Source organism: Egretta garzetta, unplaced genomic scaffold, assembly GCF_000687185.1.
Source record: "Egretta garzetta isolate BGI_Z169 unplaced genomic scaffold, ASM68718v1 scaffold326, whole genome shotgun sequence".
In the NCBI taxonomy this organism is placed as follows: Eukaryota; Metazoa; Chordata; class Aves; order Pelecaniformes; family Ardeidae; genus Egretta; species Egretta garzetta.
Window position 1 is genome coordinate 1429431 of NW_009260026.1, and position 15853 is coordinate 1445283.

General features: G+C 42.1%; 1 protein-coding gene across 1 annotated transcript; it reads left to right on the forward strand.

Annotated features, from left to right (window-relative positions):
* The first annotated feature begins 1111 nt into the window (after positions 1–1111).
* MUC13 (mucin 13, cell surface associated) lies at positions 1112–15302 on the forward strand. Its single transcript, XM_009640829.1, has 11 exons — positions 1112–1121; positions 1770–1889; positions 2824–2930; positions 4546–4604; positions 5925–6070; positions 7382–7507; positions 8588–8699; positions 10463–10500; positions 12582–12669; positions 13718–13928; positions 15249–15302. The coding sequence occupies exons 1-11, from the start codon at positions 1112–1114 to the stop codon at positions 15300–15302; spliced, it is 1071 nt and encodes a 356-aa protein (XP_009639124.1).
* The last annotated feature ends 551 nt before the right edge of the window (positions 15303–15853 follow it).

The following is a 15853-nucleotide window of genomic DNA, read 5'->3' on the forward strand; positions in this document are numbered from 1 at the left end:
GCCATCTCCCTCCCCTGGCAGCCGGTGCTGGCCGTGTGGTGCTGCCTGGGGTGGGTGGAGGGAGCTTTCCTGCAGGGAGGCACGCGTGTGCCGGTGGCTGAGCCGGCGGTGGCCAGCAAGTGCACCTGAGCTGGGGACCAAACGCTGCCCATGTGGGGCACCGGCTCAAGCCCTGGGATCTGGGAGAGAGCAGGCCACGGCCACGTCAGACCACACAGGCATCGTGGCCAGGGGGAGCGCAAACGCAGGGCTGTGGCTGCTCAGCCCCACGGCCTGGGCCCCAGTTGCCTGCTCAGAGGTTGTCCTGCACAGAGAGAGTTCCGCAAGACCTTTCCTTCACACAGCACTAAGCAGTGCTAACATCTCTCTCTTTTCCCTTCATCAGGAGTCAGCAGTGAATCAACTACAGACTCACAAGAAACAATAACCCCAGCAACTACAGGTAAGGAGCAAAAAGCACTCAGGCAGCCCCTTCTGAGGAGAGAGTGCAGTAACTCATTCCCAGGGAGCTCTGCATCCCTCCCAGGCAGGGTGTTTTCTCCTTACCGCTATGAATATTTCTAGGCTAGCCTCTCGAAAGAGAATTTCAAGGAAGGGTAGCTGGAAGTTTTCCTCTTGTGCTGGTAGTTTTCCAAGTGTTTAGACATGTTGGGTTGAAGTGGACCTGGGCTGGCTCAGGACAGAGGCATAAGCCTGAATGCTCTGGATAAACTGAAGATCTTGTGGGGGTAGAAACAAGAAGCTTTCCATGGTCTTGGGGTAGCAATGACAAGCTTGGCATTGGGGCAGAGGGAGAGATGTGAGGAGCCTGCAGAACCTTTGGACAGAGAAAATTTGCAAGGACAGAGCAAATTAAGTGGAGAGACAGGTTGCCACAGGAAAGAGATCACAAGCAAGCCTACAGGGTAAATCACACTGAGCAACAGGTTGCAGGAAATAGGGGCAAGGCACTGGTTAGAGTACAAGGCAAAGTAGAAGCAGAATTGGGAAAGGTTTTGAGGCATCATACCATGCTGCCTTCGATGGTCTTAGCATAACCAAGGTGTTAAGAGGGCTGACATATTAATTTATTTTCCCTTTTCCAGAAATGAAAACATCACCTTCAGCAACAATGCCACCAGGTAAGTAGAAGGAAGCAGTCAGCACAAATCTGTGAATTTTTACTGCTGTAGAAGTATGGCATAGTGGCCAGTTAATATAGTTAGTCATATTATGGTGACAGCTGTAAGCCCTGCAACAAATTCCTTAGTAGCATACTCTGATATCTATTGTGATATATATACTGTGATTATTATTTGGGAGCCTTCATTTTATTAATGTGTCTGCAGTAAAGGACCCTACCATGACATTGTATTATAATAAGGCAAGTACATACTGGTGCAGCATTGGCTATTTTAGTTTGCCTTTTTCTAACTTAGTCGCTGATTTTGGCAACGTCCACTATACCTTTTTTGTTTGTTTTGGTTTTAGTCGTATTATGTAGAGTTAGATTATGAATGCTCATTATGACAAATAATGAATTTCAGCCTTACTCTATCCTCAGTGTGATATCCTGCTGGATTGGGTAGGGAAAAGTTACTATACAGACATTAAACAACCAAGACATAGCCATGTGCTCTTTAATTGCACTTATACTCTATAAAACATACCTGGTAGTTTCCTCTAGTAGAATATATGAACTATTTAATATATGAACTACTTTATATATGAACTGGCTATTGTAATTTCATAGAAATTCTGACATCAATTATCTTTCATCTTTGTACCAGGAGACTTATGCCACCTAGACCCTTGTGGGAAAAAATTAGCTCAATGTGTTGTTTTAAATAGCAATTTTACCTGCCTGTGCCAATATGGATTCTACTACAGCGACAAGGATTGTCACAGAGGTGAGTTGCAGAAGGGCAATCTGTATTTTTAGTTACCTCACAGATAACTGCTCAGGTGAATTTTTCTTCCCACATCCCTTGTTCTCATTTTATAACTGAAAACATAATCAGTCTGGGAAAGTGACTGCTGAATAATGCCTTACTTTGCAGACAGCCACTGCTACAATGACCTAGATTGTTATCTCACAAAACAGTAACAGCCAAAGAGGTTAATGTGCTAGGTAAAGAAAGTGAATTCTCTGTTAGGGGTGCTGGAGCTTAAAATGAGTGAAAAGCAGGAAAAATTGCAAGTGTAAGCCTGACATCCATATTAATGGCCAGGATTTAAAAATGCCCAAACCCATAAAGACCTCTGAACAACCAGCTTGATTTTCCCTATGGCTAAACACTCATCACAGTCATGTTGAAGTGCATATCTGAGATGCTGCTAACAGCCAAGCATGTGAGCAAATGGGGCATATTTAAGTGCCAGCAGGCAGGATCCTCAAATTTACTTGTGAGCCTAAAAAGCAGGTAGATACTGAATCCCTTTCTCAGATATGGTGAGCCACATTAGCTGCTTATTGGCTGCAACTGCAAATTTGAAGTTCTTAACGTAGGTATTTTCTCACTAAATGTTGTAACACCTCAGATAGAGTCTTTTGTTAGCTTCAGGCCATGCTTACAGTTTAATGTTCTTCAGTTTCATAGTCTGGCTAGTTTGGTTGAGCCCAGGATCCTGCCTGCTTCCCAGGTAGCCAGAGCACATCCCCCATTGTGGCTGAATTGATTGAGTAAATGTTTGTCCCCTACTGATTCCTCCAGTTTATGAAAAATAGCACAGATTTATTTCTGCATGGTATTTCCCCACCTCTGAAGGCTGGAGAACTCTAAGGTGAAACCTGACTTACCTGAATGCTTTCTAATTAATTAATATTCTCTGTTCTCATTCCAGGGTTAATATTCCCGGGGGTCATTACAGTGAAAGGATCTTACAGTGATAATGTTCAAATTGTAAATTCTGTGGAATATGAAGAGGTGTTCCAAAATACAACAAACTTTGTGAGTAATGATTTTTTAAAGCTTTTTGTGTATATTTAATACTTTCCTGAATGTCATGCAGACTGAGGGACTACAAGCTGCCTTTAATATGGAGCCTAGGATAGTTTCACTTGAGAAATCAACTTCTTTCAAAGAATGCTTCACACTAGTTTAGACGTATTCATAAAAGACTTGAATTTTGCCCTCAGATGACTACATGCATGGCTCTTGCTGAAGTGAAGGGATTAAATAAGTAATGTCTGCATTTTTAGTGCCACTTCTATTCTGGGAAGTTCTCACATAAATTGCTCTGTATCTTTCACCATTCCCTCTCCAGAAACCATGGGGCTGAGCAAAGTTTTCCAACCCATTTAGTTTCTGATCTCCACTGTTTGCTGAGGGCTCAGTAATACTCAGTGGTATGAGTAAAAATGAGCAATTTTGGTTTTTCTTAAAGAAAGCTATCATTTTTACACAGCACAAACTTCTCAGAATGGCTGTCCAGCTGTGTCTAAATACCCAAATATCTTCCATAAGCATACCAGTATGAGTATTTTAATGCTATTAGTGAAATGGATATTCTGAGTGTTCTATGATTATAGATAAAATCTTGTAATGGATTTCCTGAAGAAATAAGATGAACAGTTTAATCCATGTTGTAACAAGTGGATTTGCTTATGTTGCTTTCTGGAAGTAAGGAAGAAGAGGTATGCAATGCTACCAGAGAGCTGATCAAAAAATATTCACCAAATATTAATCAGAATTCATCAAAAATTGTTATCAAATTATTAATGTTATTATATTGCTTCCTATGAATGTTTTATCAGAAAGTAATCAAAAATTGTTCATCCAGAATAACGTTAAATAATATTTTCCTCAATTTTTTGGTCCGACATATTTTTATAACATGGCTACAGAAGTGCATGATATGCAGCACTAGAATAGGTATGCAATAGTATGCAAAAGTGAAAATAGCATACAAAATAGAAAATAATTTTTATATTATTACAACAGAGGATAGTTTATCTTTCATTTCAGTTGACTTAGACATCTTATCCTTTTCTCACGGTGCCTCCTGCTTGTGTGGCAGTTGGAGGCAGCTGCCTCCACCAGTTGTTCCCTGCTTCACATGGGATGAGGGAGAGCAGTGACTTTTCTACTAATCCCATCCAACCCCCAGTGCTTTCATCAGTGCTATGCTTCTCCCCACAAGATCAACCCCTGATGATCCCACTTCACTGCATCTTAGGGACACATGCCACCTGTAAGGATGCCTACTTCTCTCTCTTCCCTCTACTTGTATGTAGGTTGGTACTGCAGAGACACCCTTCTAAGTGATGAGTCTGAAAGGGAGTATCTGTAGCTATCCAGCCAGTCAACCCTAATGCACTGCCTGACATTCATTCAACTCATGTCCCTCCATCCCTCCACTGCTATATTCCCTGTTTTACAGCACCACCCCACTGCTCCTCTTCTGCAATACCTTGCATGGTGGATGTGACAGATCAGCTTGCTTTATTTGTGCCTACAGTAGCATGTTCTGGATTAAAAATTTACAGCTGAAGCCTCAGTGCTTCATCTTATTTTGGTCTATGTTTCTGCTTGCCTTTAACTCCAATTCATTTATCTTTTACAGTTTAGGGATGCCTTGGGAGAATTACCAGGCTTTGTGCAGACTGTCATTGTGGAAATTCAGTAAGTTTGCCAGTTTGGTTTTTGCACAGTGCATGCTTCCCACACACCTATTTCCCATGGAGTACTCAGTTCAAGAAAGGATATGGGATGAGTTCAGTTCAGAACACGTTCTGTTAAATGAGGACATTCTTTCTGTATTTTTAAAGTTTCCCACTTTTAGTACCATGTAGCGTATAGCACTGTGCTATAACTAGCAGTCCCTGTGATATCTGACATGCCTCTGAAATTGTAACAATTAACTCTGAAGTTCCTATGAACAGGTCCAACTTGGAGTCACAGTTTAATTCAATAAACACCCTTGTTACAGAAGTCTACTGCATCTCATTGTGCATTTGCTGGCCTCTCCTGACAGCAGGCTGAGCAAAGATGTTACTGAATGGTCTGTGGTGACTGCAGCTGTGGACATAGGTCCTTTGCTGATCTAGGCGGACACTGTAAGATGTCCCTCTCTTCCCATCCCCATTTGTTACAGGTTACTGTCCCCAGAGCTCTGCCAGCTTCTCTGTGAGTGCTCCTTAACCCACATCAAGCAAAACCTGGCATGCTAGCACACACAGCAGTGTAAACCCTTTCAGTGAACCCCACGGATTAAGCAGTTAAGCAGACTGTTGTTCTAGCAGAGTTGCCAGGGCGGTAACTTCCAGCAGAGCGGTTGTGACAAACACGTGGGGCACAGTAACATCTTAATGCACTACAGCAATCTACCACTTAAAGGTATTTGTGTGCATATCCCAGCAGCACAAAATTCAGCTGAAGAACAGGGTAACCCCTGCTGTTCTCCACCTCACCCCAGGGAGATTGCTGTTCAGCTGAACCCAACCCAGCTACCATACCTCTACACTGCAAACAGGCCCTTCTGAATTCATTGTAGTCACATCCTGAATTATCCTCGCTAGGCTTCAGGATGGGTTCTCCACATCATGCCTGGATGACACCACAGGCTGATCTGAGCATGTAAAAGTTGGGATCTAACAGACAAGGTCCTCCACACTGCAGCTGGCTTGAGGTTAGCCCAGTAAAAAAATAGCAGTTGCATGCCAACAGCACACAAAGGAGTGATGTCATTAGCATTAAATCCAACAGCCTTTGCTTGCCAGCTACCTATTTATATCTGGATCTACTGGAAAGATGCCCATTAATGTATTCCTAAGCAAGACTTGAACTCATTTTCAGGTGTCTTAGCAACTACTTACACCGTGGGATGGAAGAAGCTAGGGGGGAGTGGGAGGTTTGGCAGAGATCTTCTCTCATTTTTGTATCTAGCTCGCTATCCCTATGGACTCTATGCAACTTTAAAATTATGTTCTCTGTACTTTTCAGACCTCTAGAAAAAGGCAGAACTGCTCGTCCAATGAGCGTAACAGTGACAAACCTGTTTAGGGAGAACTCAGATGTAAATAATGAGACAGTTACTTCTGCAATAATGAATGCAACAGGATCTTCATCCTATGTCTCTCACTACAGAGGTATGTAATTCCTTATTGTGGAAGTAAATAATCAGTAAAAACAGAGGTTCCTATCTTTAAAAGTGGTTAGAACATTTCTATGTGCAGCAAAGCCCATCAGAGCATAAGCCTTGTTGATTTTAAGGAGCTGAATGTTCAATCTTAGGCAATTTTGAAGACTCAACCATTCGGTGGTGGGCTTTCTTATCTTTTTAAGACTTTCTGATTCCTGCGTAAAGAAGAGAGGGAAAATACTTTTTCTCAAGTAAGCAATGGCATGTTGATTTTAACCTGCTGACTGTTAAGTGGCTGGAAAAATCAGGACAAAATATGTACAGATGTATATTGTGCTTCTGAGAATAAGCCGGTATTTCACTGGCAAAATAGGATGAAACTCTCTTCAGTCTTCTTCCATAATTAAACATGGTAATTGACATGAGGCCTCACTGATTAGCTACTGAGTGAAGTGATTCATTGGTCTAAACCAGTAAAGTCTTGCGTTACTGAAAGTGTAATATCTGGAGACTGATTTTGTAAATAAAATATGGATTTTTTTTTCTTTTTTTTGATATGCTAATATTTTGAAAGCAGCTTAAAGTTGTAGCTAATAATTGAAGGAGTTCATTTCATGGCTTATCGCCTGAGTTTGGTCTCTGAGGGTGACTGTATCCACCTCAACCATGACATTTCTTGTGTGCTAGTTCTAAATATGAGGGGGAAATAGAAAAAACCTGAGAGCTCACAAAGCACCAGTGCAATCATATTCCTCCACTGCGTGCTGCTCACTGAGGCTTGTAAACCATTCCCACCACTGGGACATGGATCTAAAGAGCAACATGCTGAGCAAACAGCATACTAATATTGCTCATGAAATGAGCTGCCTGCCCATAAACATTTTTTATATCTGTGTAGAACTGCATGGCATCTGGGCTTCACAGTTCAATTGTAGAAAAAACTAAGGCAGTAGTGCTGGAGTTTTTCTGTAGTTTTTTAAGGTGAATCAGAAAGTCAGTGTTCAGAATATGAACTTACAGGTAGAATTTCCCTCTTCATGGCCTGGGGGACAGGAAGGTTTGGAGGCAGTTGTAGGAGGCTGAGAAACAGAAAGTCAGAAGGTGGGATGGAAACAGGACCTCAACTGGTAAAGAGCAAGGGAAAAGAAAGGGCTGGTCCAAATGCCTGCAGTATTGATGTCCCCCCCCAAAAAAAACTTACAAGTTTTCTTCAGAATTGCTAAATAATTGGTTTATGATTTACTGAGCAGGTGTACTGCTTTCTATTATATTATATTATTAGTACTCAGTTTGCTTCCTGATTGTTTCTCTTTTAAAGGTGCAAGCTATTGTGCTGCTTTTAATTGTGATGAAAGAACCACAACTTGTGAAGAAAGTATGTTTCCAAAATGCATATGCCAAAGTCCTTACTCAAAGACAAAATGGGATGATCGTTCTTGTTCAGGTAAGCTACTTTATCTACCCCTGAAAGGCTGACCTGGTTGTTCCTTGTCTCAGTCCCTTTTTGAAAAGGGCACTCTGCAAACCTCCCAACCTCAAAAAATCAGGGAATGCGTGTCTAATTAAGAAAGCCATAGAAACACATTCTCACATTTCACTTTAAACACATCCCTAATCCTAGTCCAGTAGAATGAACTACTAAAGCCTGAGAAAACTGATAAGAATTGAAACCTAAATAGGTAAAGAAGGGAACAAATTGAATCCTATATTCACAGACTTCTCTGCTAGGACATATTTTGGGAATAAATTCTACATGCAACCTGGAGGCAGCTATGGGGACACTGACAGAACTGGAAGTCTCATGATGCATTACAACAATCTGTTAAAGCTCTGTCCTTTGTTGGTAGTTCTACAATGACATTGCCTGTGTTTAGACAGGTTTTTGTGGGAAGAATGGTTTAAGTGTTTTTTAGGAACTGTTAGTTGTTGGGGTTTTATCAGTTTGTTGGTTTTGAATCTTTTAATGAGTACTCTGTTTATATTTTTAGATGTACCTTATTTTCTTCTTATGAACACTAAAATTTTCACACTACAGAAAAAAAAGCCTAATACATGAGATTTTAAGAAAAACAACAAATATTGCAAACATGCATAATAAAATAATGAAAGATGGCTACAATAAAGACCAGTGAGATATGATCCAGTGTAGGTCTTTGTGGCCCCTAGCCTGCCTAATCTGATCCAGTTACAGATCAGTTGCAATACAAATCCTGTGCTGTGAGATCAAACTGCAGGTCATTTCTTGCCTATGTATGATGCAGCCTAGCCAGATTTCCATTCTGATAACGCTGGGTGGTTTAAACAAAGACCATTTACCTTTAGTTTGTGCTTTTGCATTTCAGTTTCTGTTCTACATAGTATAGCCCTAAAAAGCCATTCTGGTGCTTTGAAGCACAACAAAGTTGTGTGTGTTTACAGTGCAATTAAAAAAAAAAAAAAAAAAAGAGGGAGCAGAATCTTCTCCAGTGTGGACTTTTTTGTGGCTATCTTCAATTCACTCTGTTTTTTCCCTCTGAAAATACAGATTGCAGTAAGAACTGTTCTGAAGAAGAAAATGAGTATTGTGCAAAAGAAAAAGGGGTTCCAGTATGCAAATGCATGCCTGACTTCAAAAAGAAGGATGGAAAATGTGTATCGTGAGTACTCAGCTTTTTCCTTTTTCTTGCATTCCTGTGTGCTAGGCAAAGATAGGGCAGAAGAACATCTAACACAGGGTCACCTTCCATCTAGAAGAACAACCTGCAGCTACGTGAATCAGAGAGGTGCCTAAGGTGGTTAGCAGGTGGACAAATTCCCATGGTGTCACAAGTTATGTCATTTTAACTGCTTGGCATTAGCCATTGGTGTGCACTCATAAAACCTCAGAGGAAAGTCAAGGAGGTCCAAGATCATCTGTGAGTCAGTGAAGAGGATAAACTGCTTCACACTTGTGTGTTGCCTACATAAACATAAACTATTCCCTCAGAGTAATTGAGCCATGGGAACTAGTATGCTGAAGTGTTAATAAGCACCAGGCATTAAGGCAAGACTTGCCTTAAATCCCTGGAAAAATCCCCACTGATATCAGTGGGGGCTCTGTTTCCTGATAACTTTCAGACCTATGTTATTTTGTCTTGGTTTTCCCTTTGTGGGTATTTCTGTCAGCTCAGGATCAGAACAGATCAGTGTTGTTTGCTGGTGAAGCTGAGTAGGTGACTGGCTGTACTCTGCTCCCATGGATAAGGAGAGGGACCTTACTCCCCACATCCATTAATTCAGCTATTTTTGTAGTTACTGCTGCTACACACTGTACACTTGTTACCATAAAGTCGATGCTTGGGGAAGAGTGGCTGGAAAGCTGCTTGGCAGAGAGGTATCTGGGCGTACTGCTTGACAGCCGACTGAATATGAGTCAGCAGTGTCCCAGGTGGCAAGCCAACAGCATCCTGGCTTGTATCAAAAGCAGTGTGACCAGGAGTAGGGAAGTAATCGCTCCCCTGTACTCGGCACTGGTGAGGCTGCACCTTGAATGCTGTGCTCAGTTTCAGGCCCCTCACTACAAGAAGGACATGGAGGGGCTGGAGCATGTCCAGAGGAGGGCAACGAAGCTGGTGAGGGGGCTGGAGCACAAAGCTGACAGGGAGAGCTGCGGGAAATGGGGTTGTTTAGCCTGGAGAAGAGGAGGCTGAGGGGAGACCTTATTGCCCTCTACAACTGCCTGACAGGAGGGTGTAGCAAGGTGGGCATTGGTCTCTTCTGGCAAGTAACAAGCAATAGGACAAGGGGAACTGGCCTCAAGTTGCACCAGGGAAGGTTTAGATCTGACATTAGGAAAAATTTCTTCACTGAAAGGGTTATCAAGCACTGGAATGGGCTACCCAGGGAAATGGTTGAGTCCCCACCCCTAGAGGCATTTAAAACATGGTAGATGAGGTGCTTAGAGACATGTTTGGGTGGACAGGTATGGTTGGGCTCGATAATCTTAAAGGTCTTTTCCAACCTAATGATTCTATGATTCTATGATATATTTTAAATACAAGAAACTAGTATGGGAGGAAGACAAAGAGCTGCCAGTCATTATAGACCTCATTGAGGCTTTTGATAAAGACAGTGGGTAGCAAGTCCAAGTGGCTCAGAGGTATAAGGCTTAGCTGTTTGCAGAAATGAGGCACTTTAGACATTTTTCAGGGTGAGAACCTGAAACTTTGAGTGCCCAGATCACCAGTCGTTCTGAAAATCTCAGATTATTTTGCTCTAACAATGAAAGTAAACAATTCCATATTAAGATAGCATTAGAGAGGAAACCTGTAATGAATGCGCCTTGCAGAGAAATTGCTGATAAAAGGTGGAAATATACTGTTGTTCTTTGATCATCTGCTTAATGGCATTATCCTTCTTTTCCTTTTTTTCTCTCATGTAGCTGTCCAGTGGGGTACTCTGGAGAGAACTGCAAGAATGGTAAGTACAAGAACTTCTGATTTTTAATTACAGCATGGAAAAATATCCAGTAATATATAATCTGGCTGAGATAAAAATAATAAGTAGTAGCCTTTAGAGATGCCACCATCCTGTACTGATAGCAGGAAAATATTAGGAAAAGTGAGAGAAATTCCACTGTTTCCTGGAAAGAAAAATCCTTTTTGAAACTCATGTTCAGACAGACAGTAGCATTTCCTCTAATGACATCTGTATTAAGACCAGTAGTTTTTAGTCATACACAGGTTATTTGATAGAAAAGCATTTTGTTCTCATCTAAAGACATGCAATGCTGCACTCAGCACCACTAATGGATTAATATCTCATGTAATTTATCACTCTCTCTATTAAAACATCAGTGGATTGCTCTCATTTGAAATGTTTCTGCTTTAATATCCAACCACTGGTTCCTGTTTGTGCTTTACCCCACAAGCAAGCACTGCACAGTATGTAGTATTCTATAGTGATGAAGAGATGATAGCCCCGACTGTGTGTTCCCACAATTGTAATCATCTGGACAAACTAACCATGCTGGTCTTTCAAAGCTATTTCCCTTTTCTGAGTCAGTTTTGCAGCTGTTCACTGCACCTGCTCCAGTTTCCACCATCGTATATATTAGGAGAGGACATTCCTCATGCCTTCTGGCGTTTGCATGTGCCTAAACTCAGAACATCTAATACAGTCAAAGGCAGGTTGAAAAGTGAACAGTTATGGTTCTTCACTTCTCAGAAGTCCTTTGGCTTTATCTGAGCCAAATGTGACCCTTTGGAGTCTCACACTGCTGCATTCTTATACATATATACGTTTAACATACCTGTGTCTGCAGCTATGACATCTTCAAAGGTTTTCTTCTGGTCTTATCTAAAAGTTTTGGAGATTGGCTGACAGTAGTTGTAGTGCAACCCAGGCGATCTTGCCAGGTGTAAATGTTTGGCAGGAGGGATGTTTTTCATCACATGGAACACATCTTTCTAGAGAAAGTTTTGGGAATTTTAAGGCATTTTTCATAAAGCAAATGAAAATGCTGAATTGGCACAAAATCAACACACTGTGAGTTTAAACACAAATTTGGGACCTACTACTAATAAACACCATTAATAACCTTATCTTCTCTATATGGCACTTGGTGGGTACTGATGTAGAAAGTTTGCTGAGCAATAACCAAGGATACTTTATACACGTGTTTGGCATAACACTCTTTTTGAGCAGTCATATTCCCTGTTGTCTCGCTGTATCCTCCTGTGATTAAATGTGCTGGATGGTTCTGCTGGTAATGGCACAGTTAGTGGTTTCATGTTGTGCATCCCCAGTATAGGCATTCAGTATACTAAATGGCAGACGCATAAATCCAGACTGGGATCTTCAAGTAGGTACCACCAGTAAGGTTGGGTAGCTCAAGAGACTGTCTTAGTCTTCACACCCTTATTTTGAAATTATGCCCTGGGGGACACAATTCTTTTTTTTTTTTTTTCCTTACCATGGCTGTGCAGAGCTAAGACTAAGTTTTAGTAGCAATTGCATTCACAGTTGAAGGAAGATATACAGAATCCAGGTCTTCCTCCCTTCGTCATTCTGTTTCTGCAGCAAGATCAGTGAAAATGAATTTTCCTTGCCAAACATTTATTCAGATATGGGATATTTATGCAGTCTTCATAGTGCCGTATAAGAAACATCTCAAATCAGCGTGCCTTATGTGCCTAGAGCTTGGGAAGAACCTATCTGACATCTAACTACATAGTTTAGCAGCAGCACTAGCCTAAGCTACCCCTATGCTCTCCCAGTTGTTCCTGTCCCTCAGGTGTACTGGAACCTGAGCAGAGATCAAAATAGCCATCCAGAAGAGATGATCTTTAATACAGATCAGTTCCTCCATTTACTTATTTCTGTGTCTACAGACAGTTGTACAGAGACAGCACCAGGATCCTGGGAATGAATAGTGTCTTTCTTTCTTTTTCTTTCTCTCTGTCTTTCTGTCTGTCTTTCTAATAAGAGACAAGATTTGGCTTGCAATATTTACCATGAGTTTTCAATTGCTGTTTCTTGTTTGTTTGTTTTCTTTCCAGATAGAGAACTTATCCTTATAATAGTGGGTACAGTGTTTGGAGCAATTATCCTGAGTTTGGTGATAGCAGTCTCTGTTGTTTCAGTAAGGTAAGATTATTTCTGACAATTGAATAGAAGCTGCATTGCTGCATGTTCCTAGAGAACTAAGCAGAAATTTAGACAGGGGCAGGGCTGTGAATGTGGTTGCATGCCTAGCTGGGCAGACAGGTTCATTTAAGTCATGTAGCCATTAGAATTTGGTTTTGCCTGTGTGCTCTCCCCAGAAGTATTTATTCTCTTGATATGAGTCTGAGTATGAAAGCTCCATCTAAGTCTTTCAAAATACACATCTGACCCCTTAATCCTAGTCCTGCTCTAGCCAGGGCCTATGGCATCTAGATGAGACTGGAGAAGGATGCTGATACCGAAATTCAGACTGTCTGCAGCTTTCCCTGCTAGCACTTCAGCTCAAGGCCCAGCATGCCCCTTTCAGCTCAGGTGGCATTTCCAGCCAAGCATCTCTTTAAAGCTTGCTCTTCCTGGTGTACTGGCAAATTCCCAACTGCAGTTGCACCTCCTCACTCCTCTCCACACAATAAATACAGAAACACTCAAGCAGCTCCTCTGCCTTTGATCTCAGCACCGCCCAGGTAAAGATGCCTCCAAGCCCATCCATAGCAGGCATAGCTTGCCAGCAGGTGCACAAGCTGGTGCCAAGTGTACACGTGATGTATGGACTTGTGATCACAGGCAGTTCAAATGTGTTGTTTGAGTGTCCAGCTTTGGCTGCAGGCTTGAAGGTGACTTTTCTTAACTGAGCTTAACAAATGCCTCATTTCTTCCTCCCAATAGTCAGAGCTGGTGGTGGTGAAGGAAACTCCTTCACTTTAGGAACTAGTTGAAAGAGGCCAAAGTCCCCTGCTGTCTCTCCTAGCAGCTTAACCCCATCTACAATAAGAGATGCCAAACTTTGCACTCTGTCATCGATAACAAGGGTTTCGCAACAGGTGTGCTAGAAAAATCTGCTGCATGTTTCAGAACAGGACTGAGCATTCAAAATAAGGTGGGAGTGGACAACTCAGTAATTTAGACTTACTCAATAAGGCACATTAAAATGTCTTTTAAAACCTCCTTTGTTCTTTCATTTCCTCTGAAGAGCCAAACACAAGCAAGATCCAGAGAAGAAGAGACTGATAAAGTCAGAATATTCCAATCCAAATACCTCTGAAGATAGACAGACCACGATGTTCCCCAGAGTCCAGACCACCACTTCTGGCCACACGAACCCAGGATATCAGCCAAACAACCCATACCAGATGCGTTCCTCAGACAGAGGTCGTTTTCCAAATAGGGATTATGATGATTTGGTAAGTGTTTCCACAGGAAATTTTGTTCCTGAGCTGTAACATTGTGGGCTACAGTCATTGTTGGAACCTATACTCCACTCTGTCCACCCTCCCTTGATCTAGAAAGCCAAAGTGTTATAAAGACAACCAAACAACTGTAGCTGCAGCTGAAAAAATTTCCCTAATACAGAGATCAGCACTCATGAAGACCTTTCTAATGCCCCCATAGTCATCCTTGAGTCACCAGAGAGATATGTGAAAAGCAAAGGTCAAAGCAACAGTTTGGCTGCCCAGTGGTCTGCTATAGGACATTTGTCTGCATTGACCCAAGACATCCTTTAGCACAGGCACGCGTGCAAGCATCACAGGCTGTTACAACCAGTGCTGCTTTTAAGCCAGCTGTAGTGTCAATAGGTGCTGCAGTGGCACTTCCCACTTGCAGCCTCATGCAAGATTCACAGTCAGCTTAAGCTGGCACAGCTGCCCAGAGGATCGGTGTTCTCCCACCTGCTTTGCCACTGCCTGGTTCAGGGCAAGAGCCTCTGCAGTTGCTGCAGCGTTGCAAAGGGGTAAAGTGTAAAGTTCTGTGAAAAAGCTAGCACAGCTTTTGCATCGATATAGCCCAGAGGAGCCTGCTCAGCAGAAGCATGTCATTAGCTGGAAGGTCTGTTCTGAAAAAACTGCCTGTTTTATCCTTGAACTCTGCAGTGGGCTGCGGAGGGAGCAGGGACTTGAGTTTAGGGATGTGGTTTAGTGGTGGGATGGCAGTGTTAGGTTAATGGTTGGACTTGATCTTAAAGGTCTTTTCCAACCTAAACGATTCTATGATTCTGTGATAAGTGCTGTGCTGTGATGCAATTTATTTGCTGGGTTCTGCATGCATCCAGTAAATGGGAAGCACGTTGTCCAAAACTCATTTAAATGACATTGTAATTCCACCTCTGCGGTGCAAGAAACTACCCCTGTTTAGTGAAGAAAATGTGTTTAATTGTAATATGCTCGTGTTTTGCAGAATTGAGGCCTAAACCATGATAGAAGCAACACAGAAACCTGATGTTTAAAAAACCACACACCCCTCCTTTTAAAAAGCTGCCAATTAAGAGAAGACAAATATCTGTTTAGTTAGTTGACTGATCAGATTCACATGGATTTTTGCCATTTCTCACTTTCCAAAGATGTCAACTTTTCACCAATTAAAATCCTGCTGTAAAACACTTTTGGTTTTCCTTGAGGACTAGTGTGTCACTTAGAGAGAGGGCTACCATGCGCTGAACTGTTCTGAGAAAGGAGCTTTCTGACCCAGAGCTACTCCATTTCTTTTCTTGTCCAAATCCTCTGTAGTATGAAGCATCACGGGAGCCTGAGGGCTTTAGGATGCAGAGCAGCAGATACTAAGCAACCGGAGTGGTAGAAGGATGGATGACCACCGCGACAATGGGTCAGACCAAGGAGTTTCACAGCCTCTCACCAATGCAGTTACTTCAGCAGAAGGGACAATGAAGTCCATAACCCTGGATTCCCTGAAGATTTTCTAAAGGAAGACCCCTGCTTGGGAAAGGTCATGGACAACTCTCTGAAATAAGGGAAAAATGAAGTAGAGGGTAGGGAGAAGAAGACTTTAAAAAGAACTAACAGTCTCCAGTAAGCTTCTTTCTGGAGGCCAGTACATTGGCAGGGTAGTCAGTATAGACAAGATGCCAGGATTTTAACCCTGCCTTTTTTCAGTTCTTCTGGAAGATGGTCCAGGCAATATGTGTGATGCTGAAAAATGTCAGCACCCAGAGCTTTGCCTGTATTTGTGCTCACTCCATTTCAGCTACAGGCAGCCTGCATGGCTTTGGGCAGATCACAGTGAGATCATAACTGTTCTTCATGAGAACCTAACCTGTTTCTCTTTACTGTATCAGATGCAGTCTTTTTCCCCCCTCCCTCAACCCCTCAATATT

What these genes read in the sequence shown, in the direction of transcription:
- MUC13 (XM_009640829.1), top strand. An exon ending in TCCAAAATACAACAAACTTT is followed by an intron (nt 2,931 to 4,545) that starts GTGAGTAATGAT and finishes TATCTTTTACAG; the next exon opens with TTTAGGGATGCCTTGGGAGA. An exon ending in ATAGGGATTATGATGATTTG is followed by an intron (nt 13,929 to 15,248) that starts GTAAGTGTTTCC and finishes AATCCTCTGTAG; the next exon opens with TATGAAGCATCACGGGAGCC.